At 38.5% G+C, this 21323-nt stretch overlaps 1 protein-coding gene across 1 annotated transcript in view; it reads right to left on the bottom strand.

Annotated features, from left to right (window-relative positions):
- USP31 (ubiquitin specific peptidase 31) overlaps window positions 1-21323 on the bottom strand; it is a 69024-nt gene that overhangs the window by 36250 nt on the left and 11451 nt on the right. Inside the window, exons 2-6 of the mRNA XM_037070672.1 lie at window positions 6548-6685; window positions 5226-5314; window positions 5043-5135; window positions 4332-4467; window positions 1942-2086 (exon numbers count right to left, since the gene is read on the bottom strand). Of these exons, the coding sequence (XP_036926567.1) occupies window positions 1942-2086; window positions 4332-4467; window positions 5043-5135; window positions 5226-5314; window positions 6548-6685 (601 nt within the window). The remainder of the gene's footprint in view (window positions 1-1941; window positions 2087-4331; window positions 4468-5042; window positions 5136-5225; window positions 5315-6547; window positions 6686-21323) is intronic.

Below are 21323 nucleotides of genomic sequence, written 5' to 3'. Positions count from 1 at the left end.
GCTCAAGAGTCCCAAAAAAGTTGGACCCAAGAAGGAACACACCAAGACAAGTCATAATTAAGTTACTCAAGATTAAAGATAAGGAGAGAATGTTAAAAGCAGTAAGAGAAAAGGAGATAGCTAACTACAAAGGAGTTCCCATAAGATTACCAGCTGATTTCTCAAAAGAAATCTTATAGGCAACAAGGGACTGGAAAGAAGTATTCCAAGTCATGAAAGGCAAGGACCCACATCCAAGATTATTCTACCCTGTAAAGCTATCATTTAGCATAGAAGGGCAGATAAAGTGTTTCCTACATAAGGTCAAGTTAAAGGAGTTCATCATCACCAAGCCCTTACTATATGAAATGTTAAAGGGACTTTTCTAAGAAAAAGAAGATCAAAACTATGAACAGTAAAATGACAACAGACAACTATCAACAACTGAACCTAAAAAAACAAAAACAAAGCAAACAACTGGAAGAGGAACAGAATTACAGAAATGGAGATCACACAGACAGTTATCAGTGGAGAGGGGGTAGGGGGAGAATGGGGAAAAAGGTACAGGGATTAAGAAGCATAAATGCTAGGTGCAAAATAGACAGGTGGAGGTTGAGAATAGTATGGGAAATGGAGAAGCCAAAGAACTTATATGTATGACCCATGGACATGAACAGAGGGGGGTGGGGCAGGGGGGGTACTAAAAGGAATGGGGGTACCAGGCAGAAAGGGATAAGCAGGAGAAAAAATGGGAAAACTATAATAGCATAATCAATAAAATATACTTAAAAATAAAATAAAAATAGAGAAATGACTTGAATAGATATTTTTCTAAAGAGGATCTATAAATGGTCAACAACCACATGAAAAGATGATCAGCACCATACATCATTAAAAACCACAATGAGGTACCACTTCACTCCACTAGATGGCCATAATAAAAAGATAGGAAATAAAAAAATATTGGCAAGAATGAGGAGAAATTATAACCCTCACATATCATTAGTAGGAATGAAAAATAATGCAACTACTGCAGAAAAGTGTGGCGGTTCCTCAGAAAGTTCAACAGAGAATTACCAGATGACCCAGCGTTTCCCTTCTTAGGTATATACTCCAAAGAAATGAAAACAGGTTATTCAAAGAAGCATTTGCATATGAATGGTCACAGCAGCACTACTTCATATTGGCAAAAAGGTGGAAACAATCCAAATGTCTATCAATGGATAAACAAAATGTGGTATATACATATATTGGAACAATATTCAGCCATAAAAAATAATAAAGGACTGATACACACTCCAACATGGGTAAGCCTTGAAACATGCTAAGGGAAAGAAGCCCATCACAAAAGTCACATGACTTCATTCATGTCTAGATGAGGAAAATATATAGACAGAAAGTGATTGCTTAAGAGTCAGCCAGGGATAGGGAGAGGGTGTAAAAGGAAACAGGGAGAGGGGCTTCTTGGGGAAACAAAAGGGGAGCTAACGAGACAAGAGATGGGGAAATAAATTCTTAGCAAACTAGGGAAAGTTAAAATCATGCAAAATGTTTGTGGCAAATTTCTTAAAAGTAAGTATCAAAAAAAATTTCTACATTAAAGATTTCAGAGTTTAGAAATTGAGCATCAGAGTTGGTAAGCAAAATACCAAAAAAAGAAAATTTTTAAATCAATCAATCAATCAATCAAGTGCTGTCATAAAATGCCAAAGAGGCCACTTAAGGGAGGACATAGGTAGTTCCAGAAACATTAGAAATTAAGGAAATACTTTTGCCTAAAGCAGTAAGAACTGCCTTCTTCCAGGAAAATGTTACCATCAAATTTATACCGTTATAAAAAATGTTATGTGTATTTTACCACAATTAAAAAATTTATACCACCATATATTAGACATCTAAAGGGGTAGTGTTATTGACCCACAAAGCTACTATGTGGCATTATGGAAACAGATGCTCATTTACCTCTCTGACTGAGAATTCCTTCAGGCCTGAATATTTCTGGAGTCTCAAAGGCAAAAATGCAATCGCTTTCATGGACTGTTTCCAGGTCGTCTGTGTCACAAAAGGAACGATGGAACCCATCATAGTACATTTCTGTTAACACAATCTAAAAATGGTAAAAATGTAAATGGTTGGATAAGCTGTAAAGTCAGTATGAATGACTCTCCTAATTCTTCACGAACTTCCCCAGAACATCAAGACCTGATCCTGTTAGGACTCTAACACATGCCACAGGGCCCACATTATTTGCCTTTAACACAGAATCTTAGAAGCACAACATACATTATAATTGTAGAATATTACTCTGTTCTTAGAATGTTATGGCACTAAACCCAGAGTTCCTCTAAGTTCTGGTGAGGAAGAGAGCCAGGAGGAGATCAGAGTTTATCCCCTGGATTCACAGGGGAACAAAGAGGTCAAGTGAGCTGCCTGAGGTTATACAACTAACTATTCAGGCTCATGGCGAGGAGAGTCTACAACTGACTCTGAGACTTTCTCCTACATCATAAATTTTCTTCTTTCCAGGTTAAAAAACATCAAATAACCATCAGTATTTGCATTAGAAAAAACTGCAATCAACTCAAATGTCCAACAATAGGTCCAACAATAGAAGCTAGTTAAATATAATATAGCCCTACTGGAATTATAAAGCTATAACAAAGAATGAACTACTAACAGTTGAACTCACATGGAAAAATTTCCTAAGTAAAAAGAAGCAAGGTAAAAAAACAAGTTCACTTTTATAAAATAGTAAATAAAATATATGCACTGGAAAAAGAAAGAATTAATTTACAGCATAGTACTAAGTTATTAATCCCTAGTTCTAAGATATTTAATATGAGATACTTGCTAAGTTTTGTTTCTAAAATGGTTTAACACTGCACAGTAAAATATAAAAACAAAAGATGGGTTAAAAACAATAGAAACACTTAGAAACTTCATTACATGCTCAGCAGCACTGTTTAGCAAAAAAGCACTGGATTGGGCATAAGGAGGCTCCAGTCCCAGCCTTCTACAAACCAGCCCTGTGACCTTGAAGAAGTCACATGGTTTCTCTGGGCCTCCTTCAAATGAGGGGTTTGGACTAGGCCCCTAAGGTTCCCTTTACTAAGACAAACATACTATGAGTCTATGAGGTGAAAGGAAGCTGGGTGGCACAGACCACAAATACTCCAAGGAAAATATTCCTGGCACACTTTCTACCTAATGATTTTAATACCCACATTGTTTTTCTGCAGGTGAGCATGCAGATATAATCCACTTTTTCCAGCAAGTTGAGGTCAAAACGAACTTGTAGATATATCACTCATTTAAACTGCATGAGGAAAGAGGCAGACAGTACCAAAAGCTTTAAAGAGACAACCAGATTTGCCTTGGACACATACCTAAGCCTCCCTTCCTCTCTGTCTTTACCCTCATCCTGAAGGAAAAGTGAATTAATGAGCTCTTAAGAGTAAGGAAGAACATGTACATTTTATGAATGTGCCAGTATTGGGCCTATGAAAATGTACATCTGCTTCTAAGGGCAACACTGCTGGTGGTGTTTGTTTTACCGTGGTAACTTCCTAAATGAGGACATCTGCAGCCAAAGTACATAATACCTTCACTATATAAGTAGGACAGTTTCCAGACGCAATCTAAGGAGAAAGTACTTAGCCACCAAATCATCTTTCCTTAGTAAATCCTAAGTATTGAAAGTCTTTCCAAATAAAATCATAACAGTGAATGGAGTAAAAAAAATGTATGCAAAAATGTCAAGTCACAAATAAGCCAAATGTATTTTAGGCCAATTTAAATATCAAAAATTTACCCAAACAAGAAAGGGGGGGTAGACACACAACTTCCTTTCTCTTATCTAAACAAGGTAAGAGACAGATCCAGCTTTCAGCAGAAAACAAACAGAACTGAGTATCTATGTGCAAGAACTAGCTAGATGCCTGTGCTCATCACCATGATGGGAAGGTATTTCAAGAGCCACAGTTCAGGTTCTGTAAGCTTCTCTGACTTTCAAATACCATAGCGATGCTCTTCCTACATAATTCTCCATAAGTATAACTGAAGGGGACTAAGTAATTATACTTTGCAAACAAAGCTAAAAGAAAAAAAGGAAACTTTTAAGGTAAAGTCAAAGCTTTCCTTTTAAAAATGTACACATAATTCAATGAATCACAGAAACGTTTTGTTTACCTTATTCTCCCCTGGGTCTTAATATCCCTTTTCCTCAACACAGAAGCAACTGGTTTGACATTTATATCTAACCATATCTGGCAGAGAACTGTTAAAAAATTCCAGGAGGATCAGAAGGCCACTTTTGTGGTTCCTAGCAAAATTGGCATTCACAGACATATTACCTGATCAGTGGGGATCTTTGTTTCCATAGACACTGCTTCCCGAAGTCTGGCGACAGTCCCAGACAGAGGCACAGCTACGCCAATCCTCATGCAGTGAGAACACTTCCCTTGATATACTACAGTGACATAGAGAGGCCTGTACAGACCAAAGTCAGATCTTCTCATTAGTTGCTTATTTCAACTTATATATAGAAGCAAGACAAACCTGACTGGAAATCAATGTAAAATTGAAGCTAACCTACAACATTATTTGGAAGCCAAATAGGAAACCTCACTTGGACCTACATAAAATTATAAACAATAACAAGAGACCTCTGGAAAAGCTTAGCTTCAAAAACCAAAAATATAACACACCTATTTATATTTTCATTAAAACAGTGTAACTCCTGGAAATTTTGAGAAAATGTTCAAATAACACAATTAATTAAAGTACAATGTGAGGACTCTAGAAAATCTAGAAGGCACTCAACATTTCGCCTCCCTGCCACGCTGTGGATCGATGACTGACTGAATATACACAACTGTCCAAGGCACCCTGCAAACTCAGACAGGCATTCATAAATTTCTGTAAGGTTTTAACAACGCCTGTATTCAATTTATCACTAATTTCATTACTTGTCTAAATAAATTATGAAGACCTATTAGAAGCCTACACAGAAAAAAGGAACACATAGGAATGTACCACCTTAATTTTATTAAATCTGTTCTTACCTTGTGTGGGGTAGAGGAATTGGCAAAGAAATGCAGAGGAAAGGGTCAAAAGTATTGCTCTGCTTCTGACAATGAGGACATGTCAAAGATGATCTTCAAAAACAAAAATGTAAGAAATACATATTAAGATCACTTACAACCATGTAAACTGACAACATAAGGGGAAATTTAATTTGCTCATACCGGTACTGGGCTTGAAAAAGTTCCTGTATAAAAGTGCTACAGACAGGAAAAGATGGTCCCTCAGGTATCATATCAGTCTCTGATGGTGGCTTAAAAAAAGAAAACACAATATTACAGACTAGAAGTACCAACTGTTGATTAAAGATGACCTTGAAAGTGTCACAAAGGTCCTTGACTTCTTATACAACCTATGCTTCAGGTCAAGATGTTTCAGTGAAAGGTATCTGCTAAAGGAACCAGAACACAGTGGCCAAGAGGTGGGTCACAGAATTCATCTCCTCACAGGCTCTCTCACACATCCCCATCTCTCCACCCTACCCAGACAGTTTTTCTCCAGGATACTCCAATCTCCCTCCAACTCTCAAAGTCCCACTCTAACCTCTTCCAGGAAATAATCCCAACCACTGGTCCCTACGATGCCTAAATTTTCTAGTGCCTACTAGCTGCTGATTTTGGTGCCTAATCACTCTACTTCATATTTCACTTAACTTTTTCATGTTCTTCCACCTAACAATTAGTTACTGAGCACCTGCTACTATGTGCAGAGAGCACTGTGGAGGGCTTTAGGGTACAAAAATAAGACACAGTTCCTGACCTTAGTTCATCTCAATCTGATGGTAGAGAGTCAGTCACAAGCATAGAGCCACATGACAGTACAGAGTATTCAAGCACAAAAGGACCTTGAATCAAAATTTTAACAACTTACCAAAACTAGAAATTTAAAATTTGAGGTACAGAGCAGAATTACCAAAAACTCTGAAAGCTGCAAAAGAAAAGCAACTCTACACCTTAATTATCCCCCTTACAAAAATCATCTTACCCACTGTAGTAAGGCTGTACACACAAAAATGAGAATAAATCACTGTTTCTTGGTGAGAATATTCTGGGTATTCACTTCCTACACGCAAATGCAATCCTAACAATGAGACATCCATGCATTTACTTTTTGACTATATATTCATTCCAGTGATCTACAGGCTATGAGTCTCACTGTACTAGAAAGCAAATTTTTGCTTTAAAAACAATTTTGTGAGATGGAACCACTGATTTTAGTCTAAAGATAGTCATACAGGCAAATGTATCCCCTCTCATTAGACTTTAAGCTCCTGGGAGACAGTGCCTCTGGTATCTGGCAGTGCCTCACACTGCCAACACAATAGTAAATGTGGAGAAATCCTCTAAGTACCCATGAACTTTTTACTCACCTAGAGCTTACTCAGTATCACTACATTAACTAAGTGCAAACTGCACAGCTCCTCAGAGTTTTGGGAGAATAGGCCCTGGGCTCCCTGCTCCTTGATTGCCAGGTGGGGTACTCTCACCTTCACAGGAGGCTGGCTACTCTGCTTCACAGCATGATTGAGGTCTTCATGAACTCGGTCCAAAAGCCACAACAGAAACTCCTGGGCATCATGCTGGGCATTTCCACGGTACTGCAGTGCATTCTTTGACACAATACTCTAGATAGGTAAGTAAATCAGCATTAATTATTTGTAAACCCTGGCTTTATGATAAACTATTCATAATCCCAAAGAGGAATGAAAGCTTTCAAAGGTGTTAGAGGACTTTGCAAACAGCAATGCAAAAAAAAAAACATGTGCTCAATATAAAACCTCAAGAGACCAAGAAAAGGCATTCAAAAATGTGGCAAGAAAATTAGGAGAATGAAGTCCCTGGAATCCACTGATGAGAGTTATGCAGAAAATGATCAATATTGTTAAAAGCTGAAGAATAACAAAGTCAGCCAAAGAAATAAAAATTGTCCACTGTGATTTTCCATATAAAATAATGATAACAGAGATGAAAAGAGGGGAAAGATTTTTATTTCCATTATGAAAAAGAACCACCACAACTTGATGTTCAGGCAATTAGATGTCAATAAAACATAAAGATGTTTACAAAGATTCAAATTTAGGGAGAAAAAATCAAGGGGACAAAAATGAGAGAACTGAGGTGTCACTGGCAAAACTTATTAACTGAATGAAGTGAGCAAGGGAGAGGAAGGACCCTGATGACAAACGAGGATGCTCCCTGGATCCGTCTCAGAAACAGGCACACAAAAGGACAGGTAGCTGTAGAAGAAAGTCTTCACCATACAACAGAACTTCTCCCAGAGGTCAGACACCACCAAAATCCCAAATCCAGTCTCTTCTTTCTCAGCCTTCACCTTCCTCAATCTCCCTATAAATTTTATACTCGATATCTTCCTTAATCTTGAAATGGTTTATAGCCTTACATTCTCATTTAGGAGAATCGAAACCAGAGTCATTGGTATGGACAATGGAAGCATGTGAGCTATAAAAGGGAAGATTTCCTAGTACAGAAAAATGGATCAAGAAAAAAACCAGCAGAACCAGCACCTGGTTCTGCTACTGATGACACAGCTGACTCAGGATGGAGAGAAAGAAGTGACTGGTAACACTCAGCGATGACAGTAGGTTTTTAGTGTCTGACTTAGGGGGGTAATGAAGTAAGGAACAGAAGGCTGCAGAATGTGAAACATGTTGAGTTTGAGGTATCTACAGGATCCCAAGTAAGGTTTAAGTCTGGTGTTCAGGAAATTCAATCAGAGCAGCATATACCAATCATGTGAGCAAGAGGAAGTAAGCCAGGGGGCGTCTAATAAGGAAAGGAGGCAGCCGAGACAGAATCTTAACACTAGCAGAGAAGGGACAAGTCATGGCAAAGAAGCCCAAGAAGGTAAGAGGAAGCAGCAGGAGACGGAACCTCTGAGGTAATGGGAGCAACAATGTCAGCTCTGCAGAAAAGTCAGTCAGACAGGCATGAGATGGACCTCTGGAATGGTAAATGAAGAGGGCACCTGCCAGTGCAATTTTAGTAACAGATCAGAGAGGGTGAAAGAGAAGAAAAGGTAGAGACTGAATGCTTGCAAGAAGACCACTCTTCAGATCCAAGAAACTCTGTTATAAAAGGAAGGATAAAAGATGCTATGACTACCCAGAGGGGGACTGACACAGGAGAGAGACTTACATGGTGAGGGAAGAAGCTAACTGAAAGGAGATACCTGAAGAAATAATGATTCTTAGTAAAGGGAGGAGGAGATTCAGAAGTACAGGAACTAATTGCTTTAAAAAGGAGGTGGGAGAGACAGAAGAGGAGGTAAGGATAGTAATGGGTTCAGAGAAGTTACAGACAGGAAGGCAGGGAAATTGTTTTTGTCAGTTTGTTTGGTATTGTTTGTTCTGTGGAGGAAGCATAGGAAAAGTGCTGAGAGGAAGTCTTAAGTACAGCAAGGGAAACACAAGTACCGAGGCATACAGCTGGGTACACAAGTTGCCAGAAGCACAACAAGCTTCTGTTCAAGACCCTCTCTCGTTTACTTCCAGTGGAGGAGTTTTCAGCATTTGCATTTTAAGAAACAAATTAGCTGAAATCAAATGCTTCATTATGGGTTAAATATTTTATGGACAATGTCCACCCGATTTCAGGGTGGAGACAATATTAGGTTCTTTATCAGGCTTGCATTCAACTTGATTTATGGTTCCTGACACTTTTATTTTAACTCATCCAGCATTTATCCACCAATCACTATGTTCCAGGCTCTTAGTGAGCAGCTCAAACTGCTCTATAAGATTTTTGCTGGGCCCAATTAAACAGGCCACAGAGACTTCCACAACCTTGTACAACTGGAGCAAAAACTGCTTTGAATCAACCTTGCCCTAAATCACTGCCTCACAAACTGAAGGAAAATTTACAGGAGATCTCACTGGACACACAAATACAAAGGCTCCTCTTCCTAGCCCTTCACAATGGTGACATCTTCCTGCTACAGATACCCAGGGGACTATTGATTTTCCTTCCGCCCCTAATAAAACAAATCATAGGATAATCTAATAAACACCCTAACTATGTGTTACAGGAAAAAGAAAAGTAGTGGTAGTCAAGAAACCACAGGGAAAAATGAGTTATTTCTGGTATAGAGTTCCTTGACCCTTACAGACACAAGGGCCTAACACAGGGTAAATCAGAGGTGCTCCTTATATCCAAATTCTCATTACCAAGACTCAAGAGCTAAGCACACGTACATAGCAAGAGCTATATGCAATGTTGTAAAACTAACTTTAGACACGAAGACTTGGGGGCAGAAATTTACTGCTTAAAATATAGACTAAGAAAGGGCATATATTTTGTCTAAAAGAAAACGCTGCCATAAAAAGGTTAAGAAAGGGTTACTGCATTTCAAGAAATTATAACTAAGGGTGGAAGTATGGTCAAGAGCATCAGAGCCAGGATAAAAGGATGAAATATGAAAAGGAATATATGACAAATGGTTCAGCAAGATGAACAATGAGCAAAGATTTCCCAACATATCATAAAGCTTTAAGACAGAAAACAGTAAAAATGGAAGGCCTCCAAGTATGTAACAGTAATAGGAAGTTTCCACTAGAAATGCAACAGAAACAGAAAGACTGAATTCTGAACAACTGAGTTCAAGTCTTCTTTCCATCACCTTTTACTTTGTATTTCTCTGAGCCTAGGCTATCGTCTCTGCAATATGGTGATAATAATATTTTCTAAAAAGATTATTGTGGGGCTTCAAAGATATCATAAAAGCACTACATAAATTCTATAATTCTATACAGCTGCTGTTAAGTAACTTTCAAGTTACCCTGTGGTACTATATAATCTTGGAAAATACTAAAGAGAAAGAAAAGAAAAAAATATCTAAGGTTTTGTTTCCTGACCCTTGGCTACACATTAAAATTACCTGGAAAAAAATTTTTAAATAAAAACCATATCCTGGCAGCAGAGCCAGGTCTATGTGGGATCTGATCATTGCTAATCTTTTCTCAAGTGTGATTCTTCTCTTTAAAAATTCTAATTCTAACATGAAGCCAAGTCTGAGAAAAAAACAACATGGTCACAGTGGAAAAGCTCTCAAGTTCACTTCCAAAAGCACTAAAACTTGTGTGAAGCTCTTCTGTCCTCACTGGATTACCATCACTTATTACAATGTATTTTATTCATATCATCAGCAAGTATTACCTTATATCCACCTCCAACCAGAGAGTGATCAGGAATATTTTATTCAATATTATCTACCACCCTGTTCCTGGCAAATATAATACTTGACACAAAGAGTAACAATAAAAGTTAATATTTGAGTGCCAGTGATAGATACTAATTGTTCATAGTTGTTATTTCCTATAAAACCAAACCCTCAAAAATTCCCTATGCTGTAAGTATCATCATTATTACTAGTTACAGATGAAAAACTAGGCTCAGAGAAGTGATTTGTCCAAAGTTACCCTAATTCTTCAACCTCATCTTACTGAAACAGCCTAAAACCATTTTGTCAATAATCCTTCTCCAACAAATGATTCCCTTTTTTTATACAACTCAGGATCACACAGGACTTGAGGTTCTTCATTCTGAGTGCTAATTCTTGATGCAGACATAAAACGTGTAGGAGACTGAACTACAGCTGCACAAAGTCTGAAGATTTTGAGAGTTTATTTGTTTTTAAATAAATCCTTGTTAATCAATGTTTGTTTTGTTGTAATTTGCATTTTTTCCTATGACTGAAATATGGTCCAGAAACAAAAGTGCAGTTTATCTAATTGAGATGTTATCTGAGGAATAAGGAGGAATTCAGACCATGGCAAAAGATCAAGTTGCAGCTTGCAAAGAATGCTATCTTGCATGAGTATCCCCAGTTGCAACAGAGAGCAGACTAGAGAGAGACAAGGCTTTGGAGAACTCCATCTGCCTCTCATCAGCTAATGTCTAGGGAAGTGTTCTTCACCTTCTGGCACTCACACCACTCATCTGGTGGAGATGAAGTCTGTTCTGCCCACCCTTCTCAGCACACCCCACCGAGGCTAAGCCTAGCAGACTCCAAATTTAAAGTCAGACTGAGTCACCACCACGATGTGATTACATAGCCAATCGAGTAAATCAATTAATCCAAGAGTGCCTTCTTTTGGGACCCATTATTTCCAACACAATCTAAGATTCTTCCCAATACAAGAAAATCATGTTTTTTTAGGAGGAAGTGGAAATTTTTTGGCTAACAATCAACCCAATCTAAAAGGCAAATGCCTAGTCCTTATGTAACTAAAAGGTTGTCACACGTTAAATGTAATGATCTTCAACAGTTAAAAGTAAAACCAGAAAAACTGGAAAAGCCATTTAAATATCTAAGAATTATATATTCCCACTACGGAATGTAGGAGATATGTGAGAATTACTTTAAAAAACATGGAGAAATGAATACATAATGCAATTAAGTGAAAAGAAGATACAAAACTACATACGAACATTTGAAACTTTTAAAATACATTTTAAGTAAGACCTTTTTGTCTCTTATCATTCTAAATATACACCAAAATATCAACTGTCATTATCTTAAAGTGGGAAGTTTTAGGTGATCTATCTTTCTTCTTTACATGTTTCTGTATTTTCCACATTTTCTAAAATGAATTAGTTGATAACAATAACTAGGTGGTAGTTAAGAATGATCTTAAGAGCACACCCTGGTATTATGGCCACGGAACCCAACTCTTATGCACAGAAGATGGGGCTGGCAAAAAGAAATATACCTTATTTCTAGCTGAAGCATTTGTCCCAAATCTCAGTGAACTTAGCTGCACTACACTGAGAATTTTTTCTTCTCTGCTAGACAGACCTAGGGAGCCTTACACTAAATTTTAATCCTAAACCCAAAGCCAAAAACAAGCTTTGGGTCTTATCCCTGGAGGGAAAATGTGACAGCAGCCAGCATCAAAGAAAAATGAGGGAAAGACAAAGGAAAAAAGGAGAGTTTATGCCTTTAGACACCCATCAGGGGCTTTTTCAGGCCACCCTGGCTTGCTAGATGGCAAGTGAAAGCTTAGCCCTAGGAAAAGAAAAGAAGAACATTAAAGTCAGCTTCCTGATCAAGCTGGGAAGGAGATGCGGAACACAGGCTTGGCTGAGGGACTCAGCACAAGGCCCTGCCAAGTTCTTGATTGAGTGGCACTCCTCTTTGAATTGAAGTGAAGTGATCCACACATCTTTGGAGGCAGAATAGGGTGAGGAAGACAAGGTATGGAGGAGGCATGAGTTCAACCTTGAACTATCCCAAGGACAAACATGCAAATATTTCTTCTGTAATCAGTGTAATCAGTGTGCTGCATATACATGTGATTTTGAATATATTGGTATTTGATGATAAACAAATCTAAAATGGTTTTGGGCAAACAGGTAATTGATATAAAAGGATCCAAAATATTCTGGAAATAATCTCTCTTTAAAGTATATATTAATTATGAGTTCATAGCACCATAAACCCACAGTACTCCCAATAAAGTTTAACTGGCTGGAGATGCCTACAAATCCCAGGCCTGTCATATCACTCTTGTCCATACCCAACACCATGCATGCCTGAAAGTTAAGCCAGGCTGACTCCTAAGTCACACACTGGGCAGTCTCCAAATCAACCCTGGCCTCCTCTGGTTTTTCCAACCCTCAGAAGAATCAGATCGCATAAAAACAGGTGCATGGCTTCAGGCTTTTCCTAGAAAAGTATGATTAGAACCTTCCTACCTTGGCCTGGTCTGGCCTGCCCCAAACTTGACCAATCCTAGCTGGGTTAGGATTTGGTCATCTGCCTTTAAAAGGCTAAATGGAAGAGTGTGTGAATATATAGGGAGCAAACAAAGAGAATTCTGTGAAATTACTAAACTGTTACCATTGTACAGGTGTACTTCCACCTTAAAGAACAGATAAAGCTAAGCTATCCTACCTCACTATCAACAAGAAAAAGAATTTAAAATGCTATTTTCCACTTATCAGCTTAAGATTTCTATTCTGCAACAGAGGGTATGATAGACATTCTTACGCACTGTTCACAGCACAATCCTTCCATAAAATAAGGTAACGATTATAACTTAAGAACCTTCAAAATATTGCCTGGCCACCCTGGCTGGTGTAGCTCAGTGGATTGAGTGCGGGCCTGCGAACCACACGATCGTGGCTCGATTCCCAGTCAGGGCACATGCCTGGGTTGCAGGCCAGTTCCCAGCAGGGGCCAGTTCCCAGCAGGGGATGCATGAGAAGCAACCATACATTGATGTTTCTCTCCCTCTCTCCTTCCCTTCCCCTCTAAAGATAAATAAATAAAATATTAAAAAATATATATATATTGCCTGGCCAAAATAGCTCTGTTGGGAGAATATTAGACTGAAGAACCTTTTAAATAGATAACCATTGACTCAGGAATTTCACTTCTATATATCCCAAAAAAACAGTCAAAAGTAATTGGCTGGCAAATCAATTCAGTAATTTTCTTACCGCTTTTAATAATTCATATGTGTTACGAGTAGCAACCATTTTCTGCTCATTAAAAAATGAAAGATTTATGCAAAAAAATACATTCATCACAACCAGAAACCATCAAAAAGGTTGTTGAGCCATTATACAACTATCTGAAAAGTTTCTGTGACAAAAATTACTCATGATACCGTATGAAATGAAATCACATAAAATTGTACGTACAGTTTGATCCCAATTATGTTAAAACACACAGAGAAGGGAGAAAGGCAAGAAAGTAATATGACAAACAACTTTTATACATTTTTCCATTTTCCTCTTTCAACATTTATGTATTTTCCAAGTTTTCTACAATAATTTAGATAGTATTCTTATCAAAATAGATGTTACAATGAACTTTAGCAAAAGAAATCAGACACAAAACTATATATACTTAATAAAAATCAAAACCACAGTGAGATACTACTTCACACCCACTATAATAAAGACAGACACTAAAAAGTGTTGGCATGGATGTGGAGACACCAGGAAACCGTTAACCACTGCTCATGGGAATGTAAAATGATGCAGGCACCATTAAAAAATGGTTGGGCAATTGCTCTGAAAGTTAAACACGGAGTTACCATATGACCCAGCAATTCTACTTCTGGGCACATAAACTCATAAACTCAAGAGAAATGAAAACACATGGCCACACAAAAAAATCTGTCCATGAAGGTTTATAGCAGTATTCATAATAGCCTAAAAGTGAAAACAAGCCCAATGTTCATCAACACGTGAATGGATAAACAAAATGTGGTATAGTCATATAATGAAATATTTTTCAGCCTTGAAAATATCATGCTAAGTAGAAGCTGCCAGTTGCAAAAGGCCACATGTTGCATGATTCTATTTATATGAAATGCCTAAACAGGCCAATCTACAGAGACAGAAAGTAGATTAAAGGACACCTAGGGCTGGAAGGTTTGGGAGGAATGAGGAGTTGCAAATGGGTATGGGTTTCTCTGGGGATAATTAAAAATGCTCTAAAACTGATAGCTGCTAACTCTAAATATACAACAAAACCATTGAATTATATACTTTAAATAGGAGCATTATATGGTATGTAAGCTATACCTTAATAAAGCTGCTTTTAAAAAAGAATCTACACTCTATTATTTTACTCATAGTAAAATTTAAAAACAGGCAAAATGAATCAATGGTGTTAGAAGCCATAAGAGTGGTTACCTTTTCAGGGAAGGGGCAGCTGGAATTTGGAAGGAAGCAAAGGAGGAAGATTCTGGAGGCTAGCAATGTCCCATTTCCTGACCAGGTGATGCACTGTCATGTTAGGACAATTCATCAAGCTCACACTGACTGTTTTTCTGTATGTATCCATACTTCCTTTAAAAGCTTTCAAAAATTAGTTGACTTCAAAAAGGAAAAACACTAAAGTTTCTTAGCCAGAGTCTCAGGCTCTAACTCAGTTTACTCAGTCTTACTTACAGCTGATTCTATTTATCTGGTTACTTAAATAAAAAACAATTAGAAACTACAAAACATAGGAATGAGGAAGTAGAAAGTATAGGCTCCCAAGATGAAACATGAGAAAAATGAAGGACCATGAAGGAAAATGATGGGGAACAAGAGGGTACATTATAAAGAGCAGAAACAAGAATTCACAATATAGCAATCCAGAACTATTCATCAAGTCCTATACAGTCCCACTTGCCCCCAAAGAACCCAACAACTTACAGACCAAGAGCATACTGGATGATGCTCAAGATACTCTAAATCACCAAGAAAACAGTAGTAGTGTGTCTAGGATCCTCTCCTGGGAAAGCGAGTATGTAAAATATGCTATCAAGCCATCAATCCAAAAGAAGTTCAAATTTTAAAGACTTGATGTTCAAATAAATAATTACCTGGGAATTAACTTATATTTCCCAAAAGACAAGATGAATGGGTTATTGTAACAAGAAAAGATCGCATAATGACTGCACAATGGCACAGAATATATCAAACTGAGAAGCCCCCAGGGAGTCATCTAGCATAGTTAACACTGGAGATTTAAATATCACCCCTTCGAAAATAATCTATAATTCAAGGAGTCAAAACCAAGAGCACACGTGAATCAAAAGTGAGCAATAAAACAGAGCTGCAAGGCCAGACCCAGAGAAAATTTTAAGGTGTAACACATTTCTCTTCCCCATGTAACTACAGAGGCCTGTGTTCCAGGGGTCCACCCTCTCCTGTGTTCCAGGCTTGATCTTACAGCCTGGGTGGGTTGGGTTGGTGGGTGGGCTGGCTCATTGGATTTTCCTGCTAAAATGCTCCCATCACTTAGGTGTCAAGGAACCAGTGGTTGTTGAACACCACGATCTGTGAGGCTGATGTTATACGGCAATGAAAAGGGGGAAAAGGAAACCAAGACTCAGTAACCAACTCAAGCTTAGTTGCACCAGGATTCTGACTAAATTCCAAATTCATGGGTTCACAAATTTTCAAAAGGAAAGGGGTATACGTGGATGCTGGCTGCCCTCACCCTCCTCATATGCTAACAGTCTGAAGCCTGAGAGAGTATCAGTAGTATCACCAGGAAGGGATGGGGAGCAATTACAACAGCCAAACACTGTATACCATCACAGTAGAGCCTCTAGGGGAAGAACTATCATCCCCAACCTAACCAACCCTTCTTCCCATTGTGTTTAACATTAAAAGCTGCCATTGTTCTTTCTCTCCTGCCGCAGGGAAACAAGGCTACTGCCCTCTTCCTTCCCTTCCTGTCATTATTAAAGTCCTGACATCATCAACTACTAGCTACTTCCCATGCTCTGCTGCTTTTAAAGGCATTGTCTTTTGTTGGTAACATCTGTGGAATCAGGGCTCTAAAATAAGGAAGACTCATCAAGCTGTTGCTCACTGGGAAAGGGGCTGTGATGTTAGGATAAGATTAAAAACATTATGTTAATATATCTTTGTGCCGCCAAGATAGAGGCATAGGTGGAAAAACGGTGCCTTCTCCCACAACCAAGTTTGACTACAACAAAGGTTTGGAGAACAGAGACACAGCCAAAGAACAGAAAATTGAATTATACGGAAGTCCAACAACAACGCACCCAGTCAACCGGATGGTAAGAGGGGCGGAGCCAGCAGCGGAGCAGAGACGGGCAGGAAAGATCCCCAGACCTAGGCTCGCAAGTAGCCCGGACCCAGTCAGGGTGTGGGGCAGACTGACCACGGTCGCACATTCGAGCACAGTGAGACGGGCCACACAGGCCCCAGGGGGCGAACCCAGGGGTGGAGGGCTGATGGCGGTGGCACACTCGCGTGCAGTGGGATGAAACGTGCAGGCCCCAGTGACCGTGGCAGCTGCCGCACCTGTGGGGGCCGAGGTGGGAGGCGGCAGATGGGACGCCATTGCTCCTCGTTGACCCCGCCCCCACATACAGCGTCACAACCCAGCGACTAAGTTGCCCTGCTCTGGTGAACACCTAGGGCTCCGATCCTGCTACTTAACAGGCACGAACAGCCCAAAAGATGGCACAAGAGGAACTCAAGGTCCCAGAGCTGATAACTCTAAGCGACCAAGAGATTGCGAGCCTCTCAGAAGCACAGTTCAAGACACTGTTTATCAGGATGCTCACAGAACTGGTTGATTATAGTCACAAATTAGAGGAACATATGAAGGCTAAACTAATCGAAATGAAGGGAGATGCACAGGAAACCAATAGTGATGGAAAGGAAACTGGGACTCAAATCAATGGAATGGACCAGAAGGAAGAACAAAACATCCAACCAGAAAGGAAAGAAGGAATGAGAATTCAAAAAAATGAGGAGAGGCTTAGGAACCTCCAGGACACCTTTAAATGTTCCAACATCCGGATTATAGGGGTACCAGAAGGGGGAAAGAAACAGCCACGAGTGGAAAACTTATTTGAACAAATAATAAAGGAGAACTTCCCCAGTCTGGCAAAGGAAATAGACTTCCAGGAAATCCAGGAAGCTCAGAGAGTCCCAAAGAAGTTGGACCCAAGAAGGAACACACCAAGGCACATCATAATTACATTAGCCAAGACTAAAATGAAGGAGAGAATCCTAGAAGCAGCAAGAGATAAGGGGACAGTCACCTACAAAGGAGTACCCATCAGACTGTCAGCGGATTTCTCAAAAGAGACCTTACAGGCAAGAAGGGGCTGGAAAGAAGTATTCCAAGTCATGAAATCCAAAGACCTACAGCCAAGATTGCTTTATCCAGCAAAACTTTCATTTAGAATGGAAGGACAGATAAAGTGCTTCTCAGATAAGGTCAAGTTCAAGGAGTTCATCATCACCAAGCCCTTATTATATGAAATGCTAAAGGGACTTATCTAAGAAAAAGAAGATGAAAAATATTAACAGTGAAAGGACAGCAAACACACAGTTATTAACAACCACACCTAAAACAAAAGCAAACCAAGAGGACAGCTAGATCAGGAGTGGAACCATAGAAATGAAGAACACATGGAGGGTTAGAAATAGGGGGGTGGGAGGGGGAGAAGGGGGGAGAAGGCACAGAAAATAGCATAGATGGTAGGTAGAAAATAGATAGGGGGGAGGGCGAGAATAGTGGGGGAAATACAGAATCTAAAGAACTTGAGACACGTGGTTATAAACTAAGGGGGGGAGAATGGTGGGGGAGGGAGTGTGCGGGTGGAGGGGAATGAAGGGGGGGAATAGAACAACTGTAATGGTATAATCAATAAAACATTATATATATATATATATATATCTTTGTAATTAGCCCCTGGCTGGTGTGGCTCAGTGGACTGAGTGCTGGCCAGAGAACCAGGTCACTGGTTTGATTCCCAGTCAGGTCACATGCCTGGGTTGCGGACCTAGTCCCCAGTAGGGGGCATTCGAGAGGCAACTGTACACTGATGTTTTTCTCCCTCTCTTCCTCCCTTGCCCTCTCTAAAAATAAATAAATAAGATCTTTAGAAAATGAAATATATATGTATATCTTTGTATTTACTTGGAGCATCTTTGCTCAGGAAAGGTGATCTTACTATTAGTCTTCTCCAGCTATAGAGAACTATGGACGTCAAAAAAAAAGGCTGAACCTCCTCCCCACAGTTTAAAAACATCCTTTCTCTGCCCCTGCCATTGCTCAAAATAAAGCCCAGTTACTATGGGAAATAAAGAGAGCTAGAGAATTAAAGTTCTACAGAAACATCTGTGTCTTCATCTGCAAAACAAAAATAATGTGTCTATTACACTGTTATCAGGAGTAAAGAAAGTAATCCACTGTGCAGGGCATCTGGTAAGCACTCATGTTAGCTATATGAAAAAAAGCTAGATGGAAAAAATTACATATAGTGTGCCAGCATTTATCTAAATAGGAGGAAAATATGAATATACATAAAGTATACAACCACACATATATGCACACATATTTATTGGTATTAAAAGCAATGAAAGAATAAATCATAAACTTTAGGAAGAAAGAGAAGAGGGTATGGGATCAGAGACAGAAACTAGACTTCTATGAACAGATCTTGTTTTGTAAATTTAACTCCAGGCTGCATAGTTATTTTTTAACATAATTATGCAACAGAATTAAACTTTAAATTACAGTATTTCCTCAAAATCAAAAGCAAAAGAAATAAATTTAACTATATATCCAGTTGGTGACAAAGTCACACTTAGAATTAATGCAAGTGACCTTAAGACATAGTAATTAGGCAATAAATGCATATATACATATAGACACACATACCAAAAATAAATCTTAAATCTTTTCAAAGACTCATACTATTAGTATTAGAATTATTACTCTGAGACTTACGAGTGCACTGTGGGATAACACAAATGAGAATTTACACTGGTTTTAACAGGATTTTCAGCATGGGAAAAAGGAAAAACAGATGTAAGATCAATGAGGTTAAATAAAAAATCTGAAGTCCTGAATTGGAACTATCAAATGAATTCATGATTTCATTAAATAAAAGAAATTACTTTATTTCTTAAAAGAAATTACACATTTCCTAGTTCTAGCTACTTAGAAAAAATAGGAACCATGTGCACCCCTAGTACTCAGCACGCAGATTCTCAGTACCATTTGCCACCAAAAGGAACCAGGGCTCTTTAAAGAAAGACTGGTCCCAGATCTGGGGCAGGAGACATGTAAGACGAGCCTGAAACATTTTAACTTTCCTGCATTCTAGTTTGACATCACAGACTACTATTATTATGTCAAATTTACTTGGGAGCCAACTTGTGACACTAGTCTAAAATGGGACAATTTGAGCAACAAAAAAGGTTAATCACTGAAAAACATCAAATATGCATTTAAAAATAAACATCAAATATACAAATAATGCAGTCACTTGCATTAATTCAAATATCAAAAAGGTTAATCACTGAAAAACATCAAATATGCATTTAAACCCATGAGTTTAAATGGTTATAACAAAAAACTCACCAATCACATTTGGAAACTAAGTAATTGTTTTTAAAAAGTAGAAAATAAGGTGGGGAACCCTGGCTGGTATGGCTCTGTGGATTGAGCACCAGCCTGCGAACCAAAGGGTCACTGGTTTGATTCCCAGTTAGGGCACATGCCTGGGTTGCAGGCCAGGTTCCCTGGTATGAGGTACTCAAGAGGCAACCACACATTGATATTTCTCTCCCTCTGTCTAAAAATAAATAAAATCTTTAAAAAAAAAGAAAGAAAGAAAAGAAAAGGAACGAAAGAAAATCAAGCATTTATCTTACCTTTCTTCTACACATTTACTTTGACTTAACAGAATACTAGCTGAGGGCAAAAGTCTCTATAGAATAAGTGTTCTAGGTGTTAAGTAAAAAAGGAATGTTAAAGTTTTATCACCATTTTTGACCCTTAATGATCTAGGAATATCATTATTAACATTCCAGGAGACACGACCAGACAGTATAGGCTTTCTGATGGAGGTTGGTAACACTACCCACAAATTAGTTTTACCAACAAAAAAAAAAAGAGGAGGCGGTTATAACAAACACACACACACATACACATCCCCCAACCCTAAACCTTATTAAACCTCTCTATCTACCTACCAGTTTAGAGGGAACGCAGGGACAGAAGAACAGTTTGACTGAAATTATAGTAATACAACAGGCGAAATCAGACTACAGGAAGTTCCACAACAGAGCTCTTCAAAATACAATCCACAGACAAGGCACACATCTGTGAACTTTCTGTCACCAGTCCATGACAAGGTAAGTACAGAAATTGAGAATAAGTATTTAGAAACATTTAGAGCATATGAACAATAATTTTATGTCTAATTAAATCTGAAAGTTTTTTTAATAGGGCTGGTTTTATGTATGACTTTTTTCATTTTTCTGGAAAGGCGTAAATGCCAAGCTAGGAAATTTATACCATTTTGTATACAAAAGAAAAAGTAAAGGCATTTTTTTGAGCAAAAACAAATAATGTAATTACAGGTGAACTTAGTAAGATTATCTGGCAACAATAAAACCTATCAACTGGAAGAAACAGAGTTTGGAAATGGGGAAGGATACTTGGTGGCCACAGACTTAGGACAAGCAGCTTCATTATCACCACCTACCATTTCTTGAACACTTATTACAGATGGGTTTTGATAATAAACCCATACTTCTAGTTTTAATTTAATCTTCATAAAAACCAGGCAAGGTTGGAGTTCTGGTCCTGATACTAGAACTGAATACTGACATCTTAGTTTTAAACATGAATAACAATTCCTTTCACAGGGCTGTTGTGAAGACTAAATGAAAAATTGCAAATGAAATGTACATTTTAAGTGATATGGCTCCATACAAACAAATGGTATTTTCATGATT

Source organism: Sturnira hondurensis, unplaced genomic scaffold (genome assembly GCF_014824575.4).
Source record: "Sturnira hondurensis isolate 20B ecotype Veracruz unplaced genomic scaffold, ASM1482457v3 Scaffold0018877, whole genome shotgun sequence".
Classification (NCBI taxonomy): domain Eukaryota; kingdom Metazoa; phylum Chordata; class Mammalia; order Chiroptera; family Phyllostomidae; genus Sturnira; species Sturnira hondurensis.
Note: the sequence above shows the minus strand (reverse complement) of the source record. Positions and strands in the feature narration are given on the sequence as shown.